The following is a 21,453-nucleotide window of genomic DNA, read 5'->3' on the forward strand; positions in this document are numbered from 1 at the left end:
AAAGAGGGAGACTGGGAACGTGTTGGTGACGGTGACGGGTGGGTGACGGGTGAAGGCATGATAAGGCAGGGAGAATTAGCCTGTCCGCAAAGAGCATACATTCCACCCAGACGGTTAGTCGCCATCAGGAACCAGACCGACGCTTACAACTCAATAAGCCAAAAATAACTCGATTTTTTATAATAGGCAAAAGATTTGAATAGACCTTTCACCAAAGAGATACGTGGATAGCTAGCAATAAACACATGGAAACATATCCCCACGCGAGGCTTGTACGTGAATGTTCACAGTCCTGTTATCCATAATAGGAAAAAACCAGGAGCGATCCTAATGTCCCTCAGCTGGTGAACGGATGAGCAAAACATGTCATTTCTGTACAACGGATCACTACCATTCAGCAGTATAGGGAACTGCTTGCTGATGCCTACAACATGGATAAACCTCAGAAATACCGTGTCCAGCAAAAGAAGGCAGACTCTCAAGATTGTATATTGAATGAAATGAAATTTCTAGAAAGCAGCAAAACTAGAGAGACAACAAACAGATCAGCGGTTGCCTGGATACTCAGGGCAGGAGGAAAGATTGACCACAAACAGGAGTGGAGAACTTTCTGGGGTGTTGGAATTGGTCTAAAAACTGAATTTCGGGGGCACCTGCATGGCTCAGTCAATTAAGCAGCCAACTCTTGATTTGGGCAGAGGTCGGGACCTCTGGGTTATGAGATCCAGCCGTGCCTCAGGCTCTGTGCTCATCCAGGAGTCCGGTTGAGATTCTCTTCTCCCTCTGCCCCCCTTCCCCTGCTTGTGCATTCTCTCTCTCTCTCTCTCTCTCTCTCCCCCACTCTTCCTCTCAAATAACTAACTAAATAAATAAATAAATACATCTTTTTTTAAAAATTGAATTGTGATGATAGCTGCACAAATAAATATACTAAACATCATTGACTCACCCTAAAAAATGGCAGATTTTATGATACATAAGTGATACCTCAGCAAAGCTTTTGAAACAAAACCAAAAAAAAAGAAACTGATGAAATCTTGACTATTCAAGGCAAGAGTTGTGATTCTGAGGTTTTATTTATGTATTTTTTTGATTCTGAGGTTTTAGACAACCCCACACACGTACACACAGCACGGAGGCCACCGCTCCTTAGACAGCAGTTGTCACTCAGATTCTCGGCTGGAAGTGCGCCCTGGCTCCTGACGTGCGGAGCTGGGTCTCTCTCCCTCCCACGGAAGGACGCCGTATCCCATGTAAAGGGTGGACGGGAGTCCTCCGTCTGGGTGCTGCGGCGGCAAATGCTCATGGACCGTGAGGATAAGCTCGCCCTAACTTTAATTTCCAAGACCGCACAATCCTTGGAATGTTGTCATGGAACATTCCCAAAAGCACGTGATAAGCTTGTAGGTAGAGACCCCCAAGCAGAAACCTGCCTGCGTATAGGAAGGTCTCCTTTCTCACATGCCCAGATGGAGCTCAGCTAAAATCTGAATCCTCTTGACGCCCATTCAAACACGACACGAGTTTCTCATACCCCGCCTCGTACAGCGTGCAGCGCTTCGTGCAAGTGCTTCCAGTCACGTCAGTGTGGCCCTCCCGGGTGTTCACCCAGCGGGCCTCCTCACCCTGCTGCAGCGCTCGGACGTTGTCCACCACCCCTTCCTTCTCAAAACGTTCTCCTCTGGATTCTGGGCCACTGTTCCACCTGGTTCTCCTCCTGATTCTGGGTTATGTTTTCTTTAACCTTGACAGCTTCTCTTCCATCTCTCACATCCCACGTGCAACTGTCCCTCAGGATTTTTGAGGGGAGGAGGGAGGTCTTTAGGCATCAACCTCCCTCAATAATTTCAACCATTCCCATCAACAGTAACCGTCGAATCTCTCTTCCTGGATTGTTTTCATCAGCATCACAAAGTCACCATGTTCAAAGTCCATTTCTTTGTCCAGTCCTGTGAACTGGCGATCCTTCATTTTTTGTTTCTATTAATGGCATCATCATTATGCAACACCAGCTGTACCCTTTTTTAAGAATTGTTCCTTAGGTTCTGAAGTACGACCACCACCACCACCATGCCTAGGATATAGAAGTTCCATCATCCAGGAAAATCTCCCAGTGCTCCTTTGTAGTTAACCCCTATGCTGTCCCTAGGACCTGGAAAGCACAGGTCTGTTCCTGTCTGTATAGTTTTACCTTTTCTAGAATGTTGTATAAATGGAGTCATATACTCTTTCCATCATTCCTTAAAGGGCCTTTGATTCTGTTTCCTTTTATTAGCATAAGGCATTTGAGGGTTATCCATGCTGTTCCAGTAGTAGCAATGTTTCTAGATGTTCTCCGCTTTTTTTTAATTGTCGCAAAGAACCCATAAGAGAAAACTGCCCATCTCAACTATTTTTAAGTGTATGGCACTTAGTGTTAACTGACTAGAGACACGCTGTTGTGCAACCGATCTGTAGAACTTCTTCATCTTGCAAAACTGAAACTCTCTCCCCGTTGAAAATTCCCCGTCTCCCCCTCCCAACAGCCTATCTGGTTCTAAGAGCTTGACTACTTCAGATACCTCATGTAAGGGGAGTCATATAGTATTTGTCTTTTTGTGACTGGCTTGTTTCACTTAGCCTGATGTCCTCAAGATCCATTGTATGTTGGAGCATATGACGGGATTTTTTTTAAGGCCAAGTGATTTTCCATTATATGTTTGTACCACATTTTCTTTATTCATCTGTTGATGGCCATTAGGGTTGCTTCCATCTCTCGGCTATTGGAATAGCATCGCTATGAGCATGGATGTGAAAATATCTCAAGATACTGGTTTCATTTCCTTTGACTATTTACGCATAAGTAGGATTGCTGGATCGTACGGTAGTGGTTTTTTGGTAGTTTCCATTTTTAATTTTTTGAGGAATCTCCATACTGTTTTCCATAAGAGTCATTCATCCCTTTTTATTTCTGAATGGTATTCCATTGTACAGATGTTCCACATTTTGTTTATCGTTTCACCGATTTGAAGGACAGTTGGGTTCTTTCTAGTTTGAAGCCATGCTTGTACACAGTTACAAGTGCTAAACATTTGCTTAAAGGTTTTGTGTGTAAAGGTTTATTTTTGGGGGGTAAAAATCCAGAAGTAGGATTACTGGGTTATAAGATAAGTGTGTATTTAACTCTATGAGAGACTGCTGACTGTTTGCCACAGGGCCTGTATCATTTTATATTCCTGACAGTAAAATATAAGAGTTCTAGTTGTTTAGCATCCTCACCTGCACTTGACATTGTCAGTTTGGGAGTTTTAGCCATTCTACTAGGCGGAGGTCGTGTCTCGTTTTCTTTTCAATTCATATTTCCCAAGTGATTAGTGATGCTAAGCATCTTTTCATGTTTATTTGCCATCCTTCTGTCTCCTTTAGTGAACTGTGTGCTCAAATCCTTGGCCCATTTCTTTTTAAGTTTTAGAAGTTAATCTGTTTTTTTAATGGTTTATTTCTTTATTATTGAGTTGTTAAGAATTCTTTATATATTTTTGGGTTATTATTGTTAATTGTTATCAAAAATTCATGTTTTTGCAAATATTTTTTTCTAGTCTTTTCATCTTTTTACTGATATCTTTCAGAGAGCAGTTTTAAATTTTTTTGAAAATTTTCTCAATTTACCAGTTGATAAAATTTTATTAATGTATCCATTTTTTTAATCAGTTGTGGATTTTTTGCAAATCATGTTGTATCTCAATTTACCCACTCAATTTACCTTGAGTGCTTGAATCTGACTGTCTCCATTCCTTGCTTGCCTTAGCTGTGTCACTTTCTATCATTTTTTGTGGCTTATATAATACTCTGTCATGTCTAATAACTGCTTTGATCTTCACCTTTGATAAAGTTAGGTAGAGATTCTTCAGGTGAGCTCACTGCTGGTGCTCAGATACTCAGAATGGCTGGTCCGTGCACCCGTTAAATGCGAATGGCTGAGCTCTCCTGTCGAGAAACTAAAACTGACTTCTCTCCATCATGCCTAATGCATAAGCGTTGAACATCTACCTCTCCCTCTCTTTCTCTCTCCCCTTTTCGTTTTCTCTCTCTCTCCCTCTTTTTCTTCCCTTCCTCCCTCCCTTCCTCTTTCTCCTACTTCCTTCTTTCTCTCCCTCCTACTCCCTGCCCACCCCTAGCCTCTCTTTTCTAGGTCGGCCTCATTCTCCTTCACTCTCTCCCCCACCATCTTTTCCCCCAAGCTATGCCAGAGAGTTTGGAATGCAGGCAGTCCTGTGCTTTTCCTGAAAGCTGCCTCCCTCTCACCGTTCCTGTCCTGAGTCCTCCAGCCCTCCTCTGATTCACAACCATTTCCCAAGTCCTATAATTCCTCAGATATTTATCAAACTCTGTCTCCATTTTTGAATTTGCTTCCAAATAAACCTATAGCCGAGGCTATGGGTTAGGAGACCTAATCACAGACACAGACAAGTAACCATCCTCTCAAAACTTTGGTTTCCTCATCCTTAGAGCACCTACCAGACCAGTTACATTACAGGGTTTTTATAAGGATTAACTAAAACAATCTTTTTTTAAAGGACATGATGGCTGTTCCTGGCTTATTGTATGATATATACTCTTTCCTACCACCCTAATTTGGGAGTCAGTCTCATTGGGTTCCATGTTGCCAAGATGCAGTAGCACCCCTCACCTGTTCTTGTTCAGAAACTCCTCTGGCTGGTCTCCTTATGTGAATGGGCTTCCCGATTTGTCTAAAGCGTAGTGTTTTTACAGGTGCAATTTCCTGGAGCCCAACCGCATGTCCCATCCATTTCAGCTTAGCTCACTTTCAACACTCAAAAACTCCCACAGCATGCTCTTGTTTCAACCTTATCTATCGCTTATCCCCCTCATCTACTCCACGCATCAAGGAGAGTGACCTAGTGTTCTTATGGTTGAAAAAAACGCACAAGTACCTCATCTCTAGGGCCATTCCCTCCATCCAGAGCTCTTCCTGCCTGCACATTCTATGCACCTAGAAAACAAATGCTCCCCACTCTTGAAGTCTAGGGCAGCCCAGGTGGCTCAGGGGTTTAGTGCTGCCTTCAGTCCAGGGCGTGATCCTGGAGACCCAAGATCGAGTCCCATGTCAGGCTCCCTGCATGGGGCCTGCTTCTCCCTCTGCCTGCCTCTCTCCTTCTGCCTCTCTCCTTCTCCCTCTCTCTCTCTCTCTCTCTCTCTGCCGCTCATGAATAAATAAATAAAATCTTAAAAAAAAAAAATCTACTGTCACTTTCTTCCTGAAGACTTTCTCAGTACCCCAACCTTACCTCTGACTTTTCATAGCATTTGTACCTCTTTTCTACTATTGCTCTGTATTACTCTATCTAACTGTTCTGTGTGACAGTTGGTTGACAGTTAATACTCTTAACCCTGTTAAATCAACCTTAGGCTCATCCAGTAACTTGGACAGTAACCTACTTGTGCACCAAGTGTCAGTAGATACTTATATTGATTTAAACTTTAATGCAAATTCTGTAACTTAAAGGTTAACGCAGTGAAGTTGTCAGAAGTGGCTCATAAGATTTTCAGTTTTTGGAAACTTCGATTTTGAAAGGCTGCAGGGGACAACGGTTATTTAGTTCCCACCTGGGAAAGAGTGTTTTCTGTATTTAAATCAAGGCAGTCAATGGCCTTAAAGGGTTCTTGCACTTGGCAAAGGGAAAGCCATTAATGGAGATTTGTATCAGCAACTACAGTATCTACCTCGTTTTTGTGGGGCTGTCACAGTGTTCAGATAGACATGCTTTATTCTCCTGGCTGAATGCTACAAGCTGCACTTGCTTCTCAATATTCTATTTTCCTACTCTGCCTGTCTGGTTTGTGTTCTCCTTTCCCTCCAAGCCTCCTTTTTCTCAGGGCCTCCTTTCTCCCCTCCTATACTTCTTGGTCGTCAGTGGCCTAGATGTGTTGCTAAGGAAGAGCTGATTTCCTGGGTCCTCAGCCAGCGGATCCACACATGCCGAATTACTCTCTTTGTGTCACTCTCACTTTGGCACACGTCCAGGGGGAGATAATATGTATGACCTAGTGTATTCCAAGTAGAGTGCTTTAAATCAAGAAATTGCATATTTAGTGCAGTTTAGTAGACCAAGTAAGACCCAAGAGTCAAGAACTCTTAAATGTTTATCCCAGTGTGAATTCAGATTTATTGGGGGAATTTCTAGCAAGTCACTTAACCTCACTGTGTCCCTATAATATTCCAACAAAGTACTAATACAGCTGTTTTATATTAATCTTGTACTTTAACATTCTTAAATTACATTTATTTTATTGAAATTAGTTTTCAATAGAGAACCTTCTTGCCTTGCAGTTTTATCACTTCTGATTTTTAATATGAATTTGTACTTACACTGACTTAGAGTTTGCCTTTTAACATTAACAGTTAGATGTGGTTACATTTCTTTTTGATTCTTGGTGTTTTGTTTATGGTTACATTTCTTTTTTTTTAAGATTTTATTTATTTATTCATGATAGACATAGAGAGAGAGAGGCAGAGACACAGGCAGAGGGAGAAGCAGGCTCCATGCCAAGAGCCCGACGCGGGACTCGATCCCGGGACTCCAGGATCGCACCCTGGGCCAAAGGCAGGCGCTAAACCGCTGAGCCACCCAGGGATCCCTATGGTTACATTTCTTGAAGAGTATTTACACTTATTAGGAAATCCAACAAATTTAAATCTTGGAAAGCTTCCTTTATCTTCTTCTTTTATGAATCATATAAAATTGTACTGAAACTGTTGGCAAAGAGAAAGATAGAGACGTGTTAATGCTTTGATCCTATGAGAACCTGAGAACTGTACTGTACTAACTGTAGATGAAATCTTAATCATCATGTGGAATTCAGACATTCTTTTTAAAAACCTTACATTTGCTTATAATCTAAACTTTATCCAATTCCGGTGTAATCATAAAATGTATAGCTTCCTAATTGCCTTTAAGGAAATGTTTGCCCCAACAAGCAATGGTATCGAATATGCTCAGCTCAATTTAGTTATCAAGACCTACTCATCACCTTTCATGTTCATACGGTCACAGTCCTCACCTGGATTCTCCCTTCCTTTGTTTGACTAGTGGTCCTTTGGCGTGCTCCTCTGGGAACTGATGACAAGAGGAGCACCACCTTATCCTGACGTCAACACCTTTGATATAACAGTTTACTTGTTGCAAGGCAGAAGGCTCCTGCAACCCGAATACTGCCCAGATCCCTTGTAAGTAGGAATTTTCACAAAAATCTCCCGTCATGCCTATATTCTTTACTTTTTCCAAAGTGCCTGCCTTCATGATGTCTGTCATAGCATTTCTTCCTTTTTGAAATAGATACGAAGTGATGCTAAAATGCTGGCACCCTAGAGCTGAACTGCGCCCATCTTTTTCTGAACTGGTCTCCAGGATATCAGCAATATTCTCTACTTTCATTGGGGAGCACTATGTCCATGTGAACGCCACTTATGTGAATGTCAAATGTGTTGCTCCATATCCTTCTCTCTTGTCATCACAAGATAACATTGATGGCGAGGGGGACACATGATGGATGGATACCTCATCAGCTCCCTTCTGAGAAACGTCATAGAACTTTCCAAACAACAGTCTACACTTTGTTCGATTTTTTTTTTCACTGCCTGTCCATTGAAAGGGCACCAGATATTTTTTGCTTTTGCCAAGATTGCACTATTATAGGACTTTATATTGCTATTTAAAATGACTAGATTCTAAGGAATTTCTCCGCTGACAGAGCCAGAAGCTTTGTCCCCTAGGCCAGTGACCAACAGCAACCGCACAGCTGTGATGATGCTCCTGTACATTCAGGCCAAAACCTGAATTCCAGGTTGAAATCTTTAAAAATCAGGATCCTCCATGGTTTCATATGAGAAACAGAGGCAATGAATTCTGAGGGTTCTTGATCACAGAAAATTCAGAAGAAGTGGTAAACTTCAGGACAGACATGGCCCCAGTACCAAGCCATTCATTTAGAATCAAAGTGTTTCAAAGAACTTTCATGTGTTGTATGGTCACTAACATTTTTTGTTACTGATGTTGTCATTTTCCCATTAGGCAAACATTCCCTTTTAAATTTTTGTATCACATTCCTTTTAATGGAGAAATATCGATAGGCAACACAGTGAACATTTCAAAATGGCAGGATATGAAATTAATAGGGATATTTACATATTGTACATAGATGACATTAAGAAGGTTCTCATAAAATAGCTTAGTCACAATGAAATATTTAGTTGTCATTTAGAAATCAACTGAGAATGATACTGTTCTAATGGTTGTGGACATTTAGATGGTTTGTCTGTATTTTTTTTAATGAAGATTCTGAAAATAAAACAAGTGATTTGTGATCGGTGTTTTTAAAGGTAACCAGCATGTTTTTAAAGCAGGATACATCAGACTATAAGGTTCATTCGTTCCAATCATGGCTCACGTAGGGCAAAGAAAGGATCAATGGACTGGAAATATTAGCCTCTTTCTCAGGTGGCAGCTTCCCACTCCACAAGCAATTGGAGGTAATAAAACTTTCTGGGAGTCCAGTTTTTCATTAGGATATGCTTTGTGTGAAGCAAGACATATTTTACAAAGAAATAAAAGCGATTGAAAGTTCCAGCCATTTCACCTGGATGAACAGTTATTCTGGGCAGGACTTTTGTAATGTTTTGTTCTGTGGGATTTTGTGCTTACTACTGTATAGTGCATGTGGCACAGGATACTCTGTTTTTGTCAATGTAAACACTTAAAGTATTATATTTTTATAAAAATGTTTATTTTTAATGATATAAGAAAACTTTTGTTAGGCCACGAAAATACTGCACTGTGAACATTTCAGACAAGGTATGTCAGACTTGGATTATTAAAAGCATAGTTCTCAATGGCTGTAAATAGTGATAAGGAAATGTACCGATTGCCAGTACACCCCACCCTCATTACATCACCAGGACTTGAAGCCAAGGGTTAACACAGCAAGCTATAAAGAGAGTGTGTTACACTGAAGCTCAGTAGTAGACCTGGGCCGATATTACAAGAGAGTGATTACAACCTAAACTCTTTGACAATGGTGGAATTTACCAGAAGACACAAAGGATTGTGCTGCAGAGATATATTCCAATTTAAATACTGTTTCAGAAGAGTAAAGAGTGATACTAATGCACAAATATTGCAAATGGTAGGTAACAAAAAAACTCTGCAGAAACAGATACCTACTAGCAAGAGGATGAATGCATCAGGAACAGAAACAGCTTGTGGAAACAACCCATCAACAAGACTACACACCTGTATATATGCTTAAGAAGGCTGCAATGTGAAAATCATATTTGCTATTTATGAACATGTCCTTAGGTTAATGTGTCTGGACAGATTGTGAGAGTAAGTGGTTCTTCTAAGAATTAGATACTTGTCACTGCCTATACCTGCAGTTGAGCTGAATGGTACTTTGTATGTTAATAGTTGTTGTTTTGATAAATCATACAATTAAAGTAATGTATCATCTTGTTCCTGAGAGTTGGTTATTGCTAGTCATGCTTGATTACCTATTCCATTTACATAATGACAGAGGAAGCCTAAGATTGATTTCACCAGGCTGCATCAAGATCATCCATATATGAGAACCTCAGTTAATTCCTGGACAGCTAAAGGAACTTGCATCCTTGAATCTCAGGAAGTCTCTGTCTTTCTAAGAGTGGTTTGCCCTGAGTTGCCAAATTACCCGCATTTCTCTTGCAACTGCTAGAGCACCCGTCTCCTACTTTTAGCATGACGCTCTTCTCCAGCAAGGTGCATCCTTGGACCAGACACTATGACAATGAAGCTGAAAACCTATAGTTGGCAGAGAGGTATCTAGTTGGGTGTTGGAGGAGAGAGGCCTTCTTAGCCCCTTAAAACTACCCTTTCCATATACACAGGTTCCCACCCATCAGGAACCCCCAGCTACTAGAAAACATACCTTCAGGTTACCTTGTGAATATTCTTGTAATGGTAAGGGGATTCAAAGGTGATATTTCAGTCATCTAAAAATCACTGGCACTTGAGCAATCTGGTTTCAAAAAAGACCCAAAATTAAACTGATGCTTACAAAATATGGTGGGGGCTGATTCTTTATGAGAGAGCATTCATTCCTTGTACACAGTGGCACTCCCTCCTAGCCAAGAAATGCACCTCTATAGGAAACTCAATCAGACTCCATACCCCTGAAGGAAGGACAAGACCCTGTCATCTTTATATCCCTCATATCTGGCACTTAGTAGATTCTGAAATAATTGCTGAACTGAAACCAAATGTTCCTATCCTTAATCACTTTAAACCACCACAGATACAGTTATTATCTATGTAGCTTGCATGATATTTGGTAAACAAGGACGTGGGCAGGGATAAAAGGATCCTTTTTTGCAAAATTTTGCTTGATGCTCTGAATTTTTTTTTAAGCAGGCTCTATACCCAGGGTGGAGCCCAACGCAGGGCTTGAATTCATAACCCTGAGATCAAGATCTGGGCTGAAATCAAGAGTCAGACACCCAACTGACTGAGCCACCCAGGTGTCTCGAATGCTCTGAATTTTTAATTATAGGATTTTTCATTTTACAATGCAAGCATCACTTATATTTTTGCCCTTTCTGACCTACATAGCAAATTGCATCCTTAAAGAAATACGGGGAAGGAATATACAACCTGTGAAAGCTCATCAAATGTTGACAGACATCCTACATTATTAATCTACCCAACCTGGTTCAAGAAACAAGTTAGCATTATATAAAAGAAATTGATTAGTATTTCATTTAATTCAACTCATGTTTATTGAGCAGCTACAAATGTCAAGCACATATACTAGGTAGTGGAGATTTAAGAATACAGTCCCTCCCACCCCAAGGAATTTAATGGAAGAGACAAATAAAATTATACAACTAGTGCATATTATAACCATGCATTTCTTAGATCTGTAAACTATCTTGAAGAGACCTCACAGTTTATAAGTGGAAGATTGTATCTTTGGACCCCCTTCCCCCACTTCTCCCAATCCCATCCCCCACCCCTAGCTACCATGAATCTACTCTTGGTGTTCTTGTTTTTTATTTTATTGATGGTTTCCTTTGCTGTGCAGAAGCTTTTTGTTTCTTTATTGAAAGAGAGAGTATGTGTGAGTGTGTGTGTGTGTGTGTGTGTGTGTGCAAGCAGGGGAGGGGCAGAGGGGGAGAGAGAGAGAGGATCCCAAACAGGCTCCATGCTCAGCACAGAGCCAAGCACGGGGCTCAATCTCAAGATGGTGAGATCATGATCTGAGCCAAAATCAAGAGGCAGATGCCCAGCTTACTGAGTCACCCGGGCGCCCCTGTGCAGAAACTTTATAGTTTGATGGAGGCCTACTTTTTTATTTTTGCTTTTGTTACCATTGCTTTTGGCACCAGACAAAAAACCATTGCCAAGAGTTTACTCCCTATGTTTTCTTTTAGGGGTGTTATGGCTTTAGATCTTATGTCCAAGTCCTCAAGGCATTTTGAGTTGAATTTGTGTATGGTGTACGATGGTAGTCAGTTTCCTTCTCTTACATGTGGCTGTTCAGTTTTCTCAACACCATTTATTGAAAAAACTGTCCTTTCCTCATTACATATTATCGGCTGTGTTGTAAATTAATTGACCATATGCATGGGTTTATTTCTGAGCCCTTTATTCTGTTCCATTGATTGGTGTGTCTGTTTTTATCCAATACCATACTGTTTTGATTACTATAGCTTTGTAATATCACATGAAATCACAGATTAAACATTCCAAAGTGAAGCCTGCTAGGCAAATAGATCAAACCCTGACCTACCTTGGGCAAAACATTGAGCTTCTCTCAAATATACTAACCCCATTTACTTCACAAAGTCGTTTGAGGACTAAAAACAATAGCATGGAAAGGTACCTAGTACACCATAGTTGCTCATTAACTGTGATATTATTATTATTATCTTCAATCTTGGACAGTAGAGCCCATGTAAAGGTAACTTGATTGAAGGAGGAAATTAAGCCTGAAAGGACCTTATAGATGTTTAAATCCAAATCCTTACCTCATTCACCTCCTACCTGCTTTATACGGTAAAGACAGAGCTGCGATTTCATCTTATCCTTGAGTACTGAGGTGGCAGTGTGGTGTGTGTGTGTGTCGAGGAGGGCAGGGTGATGAGAAGGGTGACAAGACAGTGACAGAAGGGTGGCACCTTTCCTTCTAGTGCTGGACACCTGAAGCATACCCCCCCCCCTTCTTCTTTCCTTAAATTCCCTACTATTTCTTTAATCACTTCTCTAATGACTAATTTCCTTTCTTCTTGTTTAGTCTTTGGACCTAGAATATGCAACAGACATGGGGGGAAGAAACCAATCTGTCTAAATTACAGGAAAGTTGCACAAAAGCACAATGACAGGAGTCACAATTCTCAGTATTCAACGTCTAGAGCTTATTATGGTTCTTTGTTTTCCTCGAATGGATGGTTAATGATTATTCAGATCCAGGGAAAAGTGGGCTAAGTACAGTATTGTTTTAGTTACATGATGTGTGTTTGGAAGATAAGGAATGCTACGTTAATATTGCAGTCCCTCTGGATGACTAGACATACACAGGTAACCACACAGTTGAGACAATTGCAGGAGATAGGTACGCAGGTACTATGCTGCAAAGTAAGAAATGCTTACTGCTTTGGATTCCATAAAGCGTTTTTCCTTTTCATACTTGACATTTTTCTTCAAGGCTATCTCGAGTCCCTATCTATCAAAAATTGGAAATAAGTTCGGTCGTAAACCAGTGAAATATTTCAGTTGGCGAAGTGAAGGTAATAAAACAGAGGCTCGTCCAAACTGTCCTTTGTAGTAAATTACACCCGAGGCCTAGATGACGTCAGCCTAAGGTATTGATCACGACGCTGAGAGGTTTATAACTACTATTGACTTACCGTGCGACCCGGGAGCAGAAATCTAGGAAAATTGCAAAAGCATATCTCTGGTAATGAAAAGCCCATCATTAATAGAACTTCCTATCCTGTCATCTAACTAGTGCTCTGTTGGCTTTAAGGCAAATATTTAACAAATGCTGGAAACAAGGATTTTTGCTTTCTCCCTTTATTCCGTTGCGTGCTTCTGAGCTATTCTGATCAACGTGTTTCCCTTCTTAACAATAAAAAATATAGGCTTAAAAAAAAAAAAGTCATGAATTAATTGGTCCCATATAAAAATTTGCATCCAATCATTCAAACGGCTGTTAATCCTATATTATTATTTTTAATTTTTTTTTTACTAAGAGCTAATTCCCCGTATGGACTAATTTAGAATAGGGCTACTGTCCTAGTCTCCTGGGCAGTAAAACCCTACCTGGTTGAGCATTCTGAAAACTGGTTGATGTCAAAGAAGCAATTCCGAAATGGAACTGGACATATATAGGATGCATAAACAGAATGTTTAATTTAGGGAAACCAGCATTAATTGAACGCCTGGAGCTCTGGATCCAGACTACAATAATAATTAATTTTTATCCTTTTCTTGAAAAGAAGCCCTTTGTCTTTAGGCATTCACTTTTTCATTGTCCCATGCGTACATTCTTTTCACCACATGAGCTCCAGGCTGGCAAAAACATCCACTAATCCTTAGACCTCTCGGTTGGAACGACAAAAATGCATAAAATCTTACCAGGCCAAAAGAGATCAACTTTAAAAATCTTTGGCATCCAAACATGTCAGAACTGTTTTTCACTGACTCCCCAAGCCATTTGTGTTCCCCACTATGGTCCGTGGGACCTGTAATATCACTTCCTACTTTTATTGGGCAGTCTGGAATTTTTAAGAACCATACATATTTCATTTACCTTTCTGGCTTGTTTATAATTTTCACAGTTGTCCTAGAAGTTTTCTTTCTGTCTCTAATTCCAAAAGTATTGGAGGTGGTAATGGACACACTGCTCTCTGCCAGCTGAAGCCGTCACTTTGACGTTTGCCCCTATGTTCTGGGTGACATCTGTTCTTTCCATTATAGGCAAGCTGGGCCCTTCCTCCTGTAGAACTGCGCTGAACAACACCATATTTATCAGAGGCAACGGTGCTTGTAAACAAGAAATGCTAAATTCAGAGTCTCTGTGAAATCCTGCCACACACATCTGAAGTCAGACGCATGATCTTCAGACATGATTTCAGAAGTCCCAAAAAAGGAAAATCACAGAGAAACCCAAATATCCTATCAGGATATTTTTGCAAGCTGTTTCTAATTTTTCTTTGGACTAAGAGAATTAAACATAGGGAATTTAAATTCTCTTCGGTGGTAGCTGAGGGGTCTGTGAAAACACACTTGGGTAAAGCAAGAAGTCGCTATCACAGAGATACTGGAAAAACATATTTCAGAAGGAAAACATCCAGTGTTAAAACTAAATAGATATTTTTTTTCTGAAAATGAACTTAATTGGTAAAACTAATAATGATGATACTAATGATCTCATCCCAGAACACATCACAGGAATTAATGACTGTCTGGCAGCTAATGGGCTAAGGTAATGCTCTCAGGAATTGGTCTTGCTTAATGAAATGCTGCTTGTTTAGTAAACGAATGCTTAAGATGACAGTAGTAAAAACTCAAGGCTGCCATCATCAAGCCTGGTTGATTCACAGGGAAAAAAAAAAAAGCTAAACACAATATGTCACATGCTGCTCTTACTTTTTTATTCATTTGTGATTCAGAAAAAAATACATGTCCTTTATAATTTTTTCTTCCATACATCTGTCTCCCACTTTTACTCTGGGGATATGTTTACTGATAGATTGTTTAACTGACAGAGAATTAACCTGTTAATGAAAATGTAACCCCCTATAGCGCAGGCATATCAAACCTAAAATTATGATTTGCTTTGAATGGTTTTATTTTAAATACTGTGATGTGAAAGACGTAGATCCTCCCAGTGGGCTCTAGACTATTGTCTCCAGATTATACTTGGTTTAGGAGTCGTTACATTACATCTTATTCCAGATTATTCTAACAACTGATTCGGCCCTCCCCATGTTGACTCTTCCTTATGATCCAAAACCAGCTGCCAAAACTATATAATATATCTGATTACGTCATTTTCCAGCCTGAAAACTTGTGCCCACACCTAGATATTCCCTGGGTCAATTCTTTATGTTGTTATGTCCTGTTTTGTTTTGTTTTTAGTATATATCCTCATGGAAAAAAATTTTAGACTGAAAGAGATAGAGCGGACAGGAAATGCCCTCTGAGCACTCTCCCAAACCCTCCATCCTCACTTCCTACAGGGAAATAATGTTAACACGTTCTTGTATATTCCAGAAGTTTCCCCCTTAAATTCTAAACTAAGCCAGACACTTTCAGGACCTTCTTCAAAAGCCTCCATTTTATTGACCAAACTGTCATTCATCCTCATCTCCTAATCAAAAAATTATGTCTCTACCTTTGATGACTCTGAACTTCCACCAAAAATACCCCCTTTTGACATTAGCAGCATAAACAGGGCTAAACCAAGTCATTTGGACCATTTCCTTCACCCAAGCTGACTTAATAATTTGGTGCCCCTTCAAGCTGTTATTCTTAAAACATTTTTTCAACTTTTATTTAAATAGAAGATTGAAATGATGTTCTTTTAATAAAAAAAAATTAAAGGAACAGATTTACTTCTTTCCATTTAACAAAGCAGAATCTAAACACTAAAAAAAAGAAAAATCAGCAAGATATAATACTTTTCTAAAATTCTAGTTCTCTTTTATAATATTCCAACCAAACCAGCTTGGAAATTATAAAGGGTTTTAAACTTAGGTAATAAAAATAAATCACCCATTCCTGATATGCAGCATTCTGTGAGGGATTATTTTCAGAGTTTCAGCTGACGGACAACTTTTAACTGACTGGAACTGTACTTAACGTGTGGCAAACATATACCACAGAGATGGGTTGTTTACTGTAGCAAGTTATTTTGCTTCGCTCCAACTGTCCTTTTGGCAGGAGCACACCCAACCTAATTTTGTCCGTTACATAAGGAGCCACATGTGGAAACCTGAATCAGCTGACATCCTATTACTGACTTAATCCAGCCATAATTCAGTGCCCGGTGACCTGATGGGCCCATGTCTTACTCTCATTCTGGAAAGCTCTCTGGCATAGAGGTCAGGGGACAGCCTCTGGGATCAGACACCGTAGGTTTGAATCATGTCCACCACCACTTACCAGCAGTGTGATTTTGGACAAGTCCAACCTTTCCAAGCCTCAGTTTCCACATCGAGAACGTGGAAATATGAGTTGGCAACTTCCTCATGACGCTGCATGAGAATTGAGTGAAACGATGCACGCATAATTCTCAGTAAGTGGCAGTAATTATTTCTGGAGAGCTTGGCTTTATTACTATTAATGTTATCATTATCATGCTCATCGCCATCACCATCATCATCCTCATCCTCCTCTACTTATAACCCGCCTTGTTCCTCAGGAAGATTCAATGTGGAAGAACCTAGAATAAAATTACCACCAAAAAGGTTCAAAGTTTAGCATAATCCAGAAATATGTGAAGGTAAAGGTCATGAAAACAGATGCCAGTTTTCTTTATCCTTTTTCATAGTACCAGCCTGGGTGTCAGGAACAGTGGGTCCACTTTACTACATGTGTGACCCTCGGTGTCACAATTCTTCCCTATAAAGTATGAGGATGATTATACTCACCGTGCTGGCTATAAATATTAAAAAATATAATATGGTTTTATACAAATATAGGTATCATTATGATCATTAGATTCATCAAAATATTCTTTTTAATTTCAAAAAATCTCCTTAGAATTCATCGGATGGATAAAATGTCCTCTAACCAACCCCAGCACTTCCCTTGCTCCAGCATAACTGCTGGAGCTGTTTACAGAGACCTGTCCTTAGCATCCGTGGGCTCAGGACGGGAGGGGGCCACGAATCTGCCCCTGGGCCTCAGCACGGGGCTTCTGGGTGCTCATTGCTAGCTGACCCTTAAACAACTCCACGTCCTCTTTGGAGTTCAAAGTTTGGGGCTGAAATCACTGCCCCTTCTCAAAGATAAACAAAAATGCAGATCTGAAGTGGTGTCCTGAGCTAACATGAAACAAGTGGAGTTGAATCTCATCAGGGCAGTGTTTTTCCAACATAATAAATTACTCTTTGTTTAAATCAGAAACTGAATTCATTTTATTTTCCAAAATCGGCCCTGCCAGGTTTCCTTGATTTAATTGTATCTTTTTCGTCTGCTGACAATGGAAAGCAGAAGAAAATAGTCTTGCTAAGGAAATGAAATATTACCAAGAAAAACAGGCATTCTCACACTGTATGAAGTGGGCTTTTTTTTTTTTCTCACATTCAATTTTTTTATAAGAAAAAAGGTCTCTACCCTCTGAAACAACAGCATTATTGCAGTTACTATTAGGTCATATCTACATGCCCCAAAAGAAAATGTTGGAAAGAAAATTAACTAGTTCATAAGGGTATGGACAACATTATTTTTAAAAGGAAATGGTTTTTCATGCATAGAAAGAATAACAAATCATAGCAAAGAAAAGTGAGAGTTGGAACAATTATTTAAATAATTCAAATAAAAATTCATGATTAAAGCCTCTGTGGAGTTCAGCTAAAATCATTTAGAGGGAACACAAATTCACCAAATCGTGACTATAATTCTTCAATTTACTTAGCTCACACAGCCCTTTCTTGTATAGCAGAGAAAAGCTCAGTCCTGATCGACTGGTAAGGTCTTATAATGAAAGCATAAGATTTTGAAGTAAGAAAAGGCTAGGTTCCCATCCCTGCTCTGCCACTATTCAGCATTTGCCAGGGGGAAATTTTGGATTTTCATTTATTAAATTTTAAAATATTTTTGAGAGTCTTTGACATGATAGGCAGTGTTCTAAGGAAGGAAAAACACAGCAGGGAATATACTAGACAGGACTATTTGCCATCATGGGGCATTTATTCCAAAGCAGGGAGAAGGAAAGAGAGAGAAAAAGAAAAAGAAGACTGGAGGGAGGGAGGGAGGGAGGAAGGAAGGAAGGAAGGAAGGAAGGAAGGAAGGAAGGAAGGAAAGAAGGATGGATAATGGATGGGTGTATAGGTAAATACACAAACCTTATTTTCAAATTGTTAGAAGTGCTGTGAAAGGAAAGAACCACAGAAAAGGTAAGGCCTGGAACAGCTATTTGGCATAGGGGAAGCAGAAGAGGCCTAAGAAAGCAAAATGTGAGCTGAAGCTGGGGAGGATGAGCCAGCAGCCCCAGGGGCAGTGAGAACAGCAAGTGCAAAGGCTGTTTCTGGAGGCAAGAAAGGGCCGGTTGAAGCTCAGGAAACAGACCCACACGGCCGTCATGTGACGATGTGAGCGACCACGAGTTAGGGATCTATTCTAACAGCAGTGGAAAGCTACGGAAGGGTGTCAGAGGGGCTTTTTAAAGACCAGTTGAGCTGCTGAGTGACCACTGATTGTAGCAAAGCCCGAGAAGAAAGCAAAGCGGCTATTTAATAACATTTGGCAGGGGATCCTGGGGGGCTTGAAGCAGGATGGGGCAGTCGAGGCAGAGATAAGTGAACAGATTAGAGACACATTTTGAAGATAAAATGAATGAAACGTGCCGATGAACTGTCTGTGGTTATGGAGGGAAGGAAACCAGCAAAGGCAACTCTTAGATTTTTGGCTCACTCAAATAGGTGGGTGGTGTCCCCACCTACTGAGAGAAAGCTGGGAGAGTCACAGGTCAGATGGAGAGTTCTTCTGACATTTCCACTGAAGCTGCTTTTAGACAAAGAACTGGAAATGCCAAGTAGGCATTGGAATACGTAAGTCTGAAGCCTAGAGGAGCAAAAACCATCAGCATTTGGTTGTATAAAGCCATGCAACCAGATGAGGGCCTCTAGGGGAAGAAGCTATAGAGGACCAGGATGGAACCACCTCTACATGTTTAGAGGTCAGAGAGGTAAGATTGAGAAGTTACTTAATTCATCATCAAATACAAACTTATATGGGAAAAGTAAATTAAATTATGTATGTTTTGCTAGTAGCTGCTTAAAGCTACTTAACATTTGCTATTTCTTCCTTTTTTGTTTTAACCCTCTTCCCGCTCATCCACTCCCACCCTCCGAATGTGGTCGACCTCTGGTTCTAAGAAGAAGTGAGTCGCTCTGTACCCAAAGGAATTAAAACCTAACACCTGTTTCACCTCAGTTTATGTAGGTCCCAGGTGATGTAAGAAGCAAAGATCATGCACTAACCAGTCGTTGTGCATCACTAGTAATTCCAGTAACAAGGCTCCTCTAGGCTTCTGAAAAATTCCATCACATCCTAATTGTTCTGGAGTTCACATTACCAAATGGACACAAATTGTATCCAAGTCTGTTTTCTTTCATCTTAAATCAGAAAGATGTGCATCTTGCATTTGCCTGTTCCCCTTGAACACCATAACTCCCGCTTCTACCACCATGATGAGCTTATATGGCCATTGTTACAGCTCAAGCAGGTTCCCAAAAACAAAAATCGTAATGATCCACAGTTAACCTAGAGTTGTGTGCATCAGGCCTGGGCTCAGAAAAAAACAAAACAACTGTGGCTTCAACAAAATAGAGTTTCTCTCTTTTACACAAAACGAGTTGGAAGACAGGCAGTTGGGGCTGGTGTGGAGGCTGTAAGATGTGGTCAGGGACCCAGGCTGCCACCTTTCTGACTGCCACCCCAGCTAATGGCTTCTACCCTCATGGTCATCTCTGTGGCCCAGACAGCTTCCTGAGTTTTAGAAAGAAGGAGGAAAGGCTGAGTCAACATCCTCTCCCAACCTAAGGGGCCTGCAGGACTCTTCTAGGGCTATATTTGGCCAGAATCTAGAGTTCCCCCTAGAGGCAAGGGGGGCCTGGGAAGCTAGTGCCTTGCTTTTGGCCCCAGTATGCCCATCTGAGCACCAGAGTTCTCTGCAGGGAGAATGGATGTGGCTGGGTGGCTAAGAACCTCTTACTGTAGTTGACAAGACCGCTAGCAACTAGTGATTTTTTATGCAATAAAACATTTAAGAATCTTTTTTTTTTTTTTTTTTTTTTTTTTTTTTTTTAGTTTATTTATGTTAGAGGGAGAGAGAGAAAGAGCAAGCATGAGCTGGAGGAGGAGGAGGAGAGGGAGGAGAGGGGGAATCCTCAAGCCAACTGCCTACTGAGGGCAGAGCCCAGCCTGGGGCTCCATCCGGGAACCCAAAATTAAGACCCCCCCCCCAAGTCAGGGGTTGTGGGGCTGGACTGACCGAGCTAGCCGGCACCGAAGACTCTTATCAGCGATCAATCCAAACACCGTGAGCCACCGACTCGCTCTCTACCTTGAGTTCTTTGATCAAGATTTATCCCAGTCGCCGCAGGTGCAGCATTTGAGGATCCAAATTGTCAGCCGCGCCCTTGGCTGAGCAGCGAGGCTGAGGCCGGGCCAGAGAGCTCCCCGCCGCTTCCCCCCGCCAGGCGAAGAGGAGCCACGCAGCCGGTCTGCGGGGGGGGCGGGGGGGGGGGCAGGTGACCATGGCCCGAGAGGGGTCAGCCCCTGCCCCCCTGCACCTGCACCCCCCCTGCCCCCGCCACCCCCTCCACCCCTGCCCCTGCCCCTCCACCCCTGCACTCCTGCCCCTGCACCCCCGCCCCCTGCACTCCTGCCTCTATACCCCCGCCCCCTGCCTCCCACCCCTGCACCCCCGCCTCCCCTGCACACCCCTGCATCCCCGCCCCCCTGCCCCTGTCCCCTCCGAACGTCTCCCCACTGCCTAGTGCCTAGCAGGTTCGCGGATTCAAGGGGAGGGGTGGGTGAGGGAGGTGGACTCGGAATGGAAGAGAGAGGGAGTTCTCTATTCTTTCTGGCTTCTGTCCCTCAGTGGGTCCTGTCACCCACCCCTCCGGTCTCCCCCGACGCCCCCACCACCCTACCCCCCACCCCTTCCCACACCCCCGGCCTGAGGGGCTGCGCTGTGGAAGCTGCGCCTGTCGCTGCTCCTGTTGCCGCCCCCGCAGCCCGCGGCCCGCACAGCCTGCCCACGTCTGGGGGCAAAGCACCGCACGAGCTCCTCCGGAGCATGGACGACTCTGGAGGCTGGGGACTGGAGGCTGGAGGGTGGAGGCTGGGAGCTGGAGGGCTGGAGGCTGGGAGCTAGGGGGCAGGAGGCTGGAGGGCAGGAGGCTAGAGGGCTAGAGAGCTGGAGGGCAGGAGGGTGGAGGGCTGGAGGCTGGGAGCTAGGGGGCAGGAGGCTGGAAGGCAGGAGGCTGGAAGGCTGGAGGGCTGGAGAGCTGGAGGGCAGGAGGCTGGAGGGCTGGAGCCTGGAGGGCTGGAGGGCTGGAGGGCAGGAGGCTGGAGGGCTGGAGGGCAAGAAGCTGGAGGACTGGAGCCTGGAGGGCTGGAGGGCAGGAGGCTGGAGGGCTGGAGGCTGGAGGGCTGGAGGCTGGAGGGCTGGAGGGCTGGAAGC

General features: G+C 42.3%; 1 protein-coding gene across 4 annotated transcripts in view; it reads left to right on the top strand.

Moving 5' to 3' along the window:
- Positions 1-9,509, top strand: part of MET (MET proto-oncogene, receptor tyrosine kinase) — a 112,633-nt gene extending 103,124 nt beyond the window's left edge. For all 4 annotated transcript variants that reach the window (XM_041727697.1, XM_041727700.1, XM_041727699.1 and 1 more), the window contains 2 exons: positions 7,092-7,228; positions 7,338-9,509. In XM_041727697.1, coding sequence (XP_041583631.1) covers positions 7,092-7,228; positions 7,338-7,548 — 348 coding nt within the window. In that variant the 3' untranslated portion in view covers positions 7,549-9,509. The remainder of the gene's footprint in view (positions 1-7,091; positions 7,229-7,337) is intronic.
- The last annotated feature ends 11,944 nt before the right edge of the window (positions 9,510-21,453 follow it).

The sequence above is a fragment of the Vulpes lagopus genome, chromosome 13 (genome assembly GCF_018345385.1).
Source record: "Vulpes lagopus strain Blue_001 chromosome 13, ASM1834538v1, whole genome shotgun sequence".
Lineage (NCBI taxonomy): Eukaryota > Metazoa > Chordata > Mammalia > Carnivora > Canidae > Vulpes > Vulpes lagopus.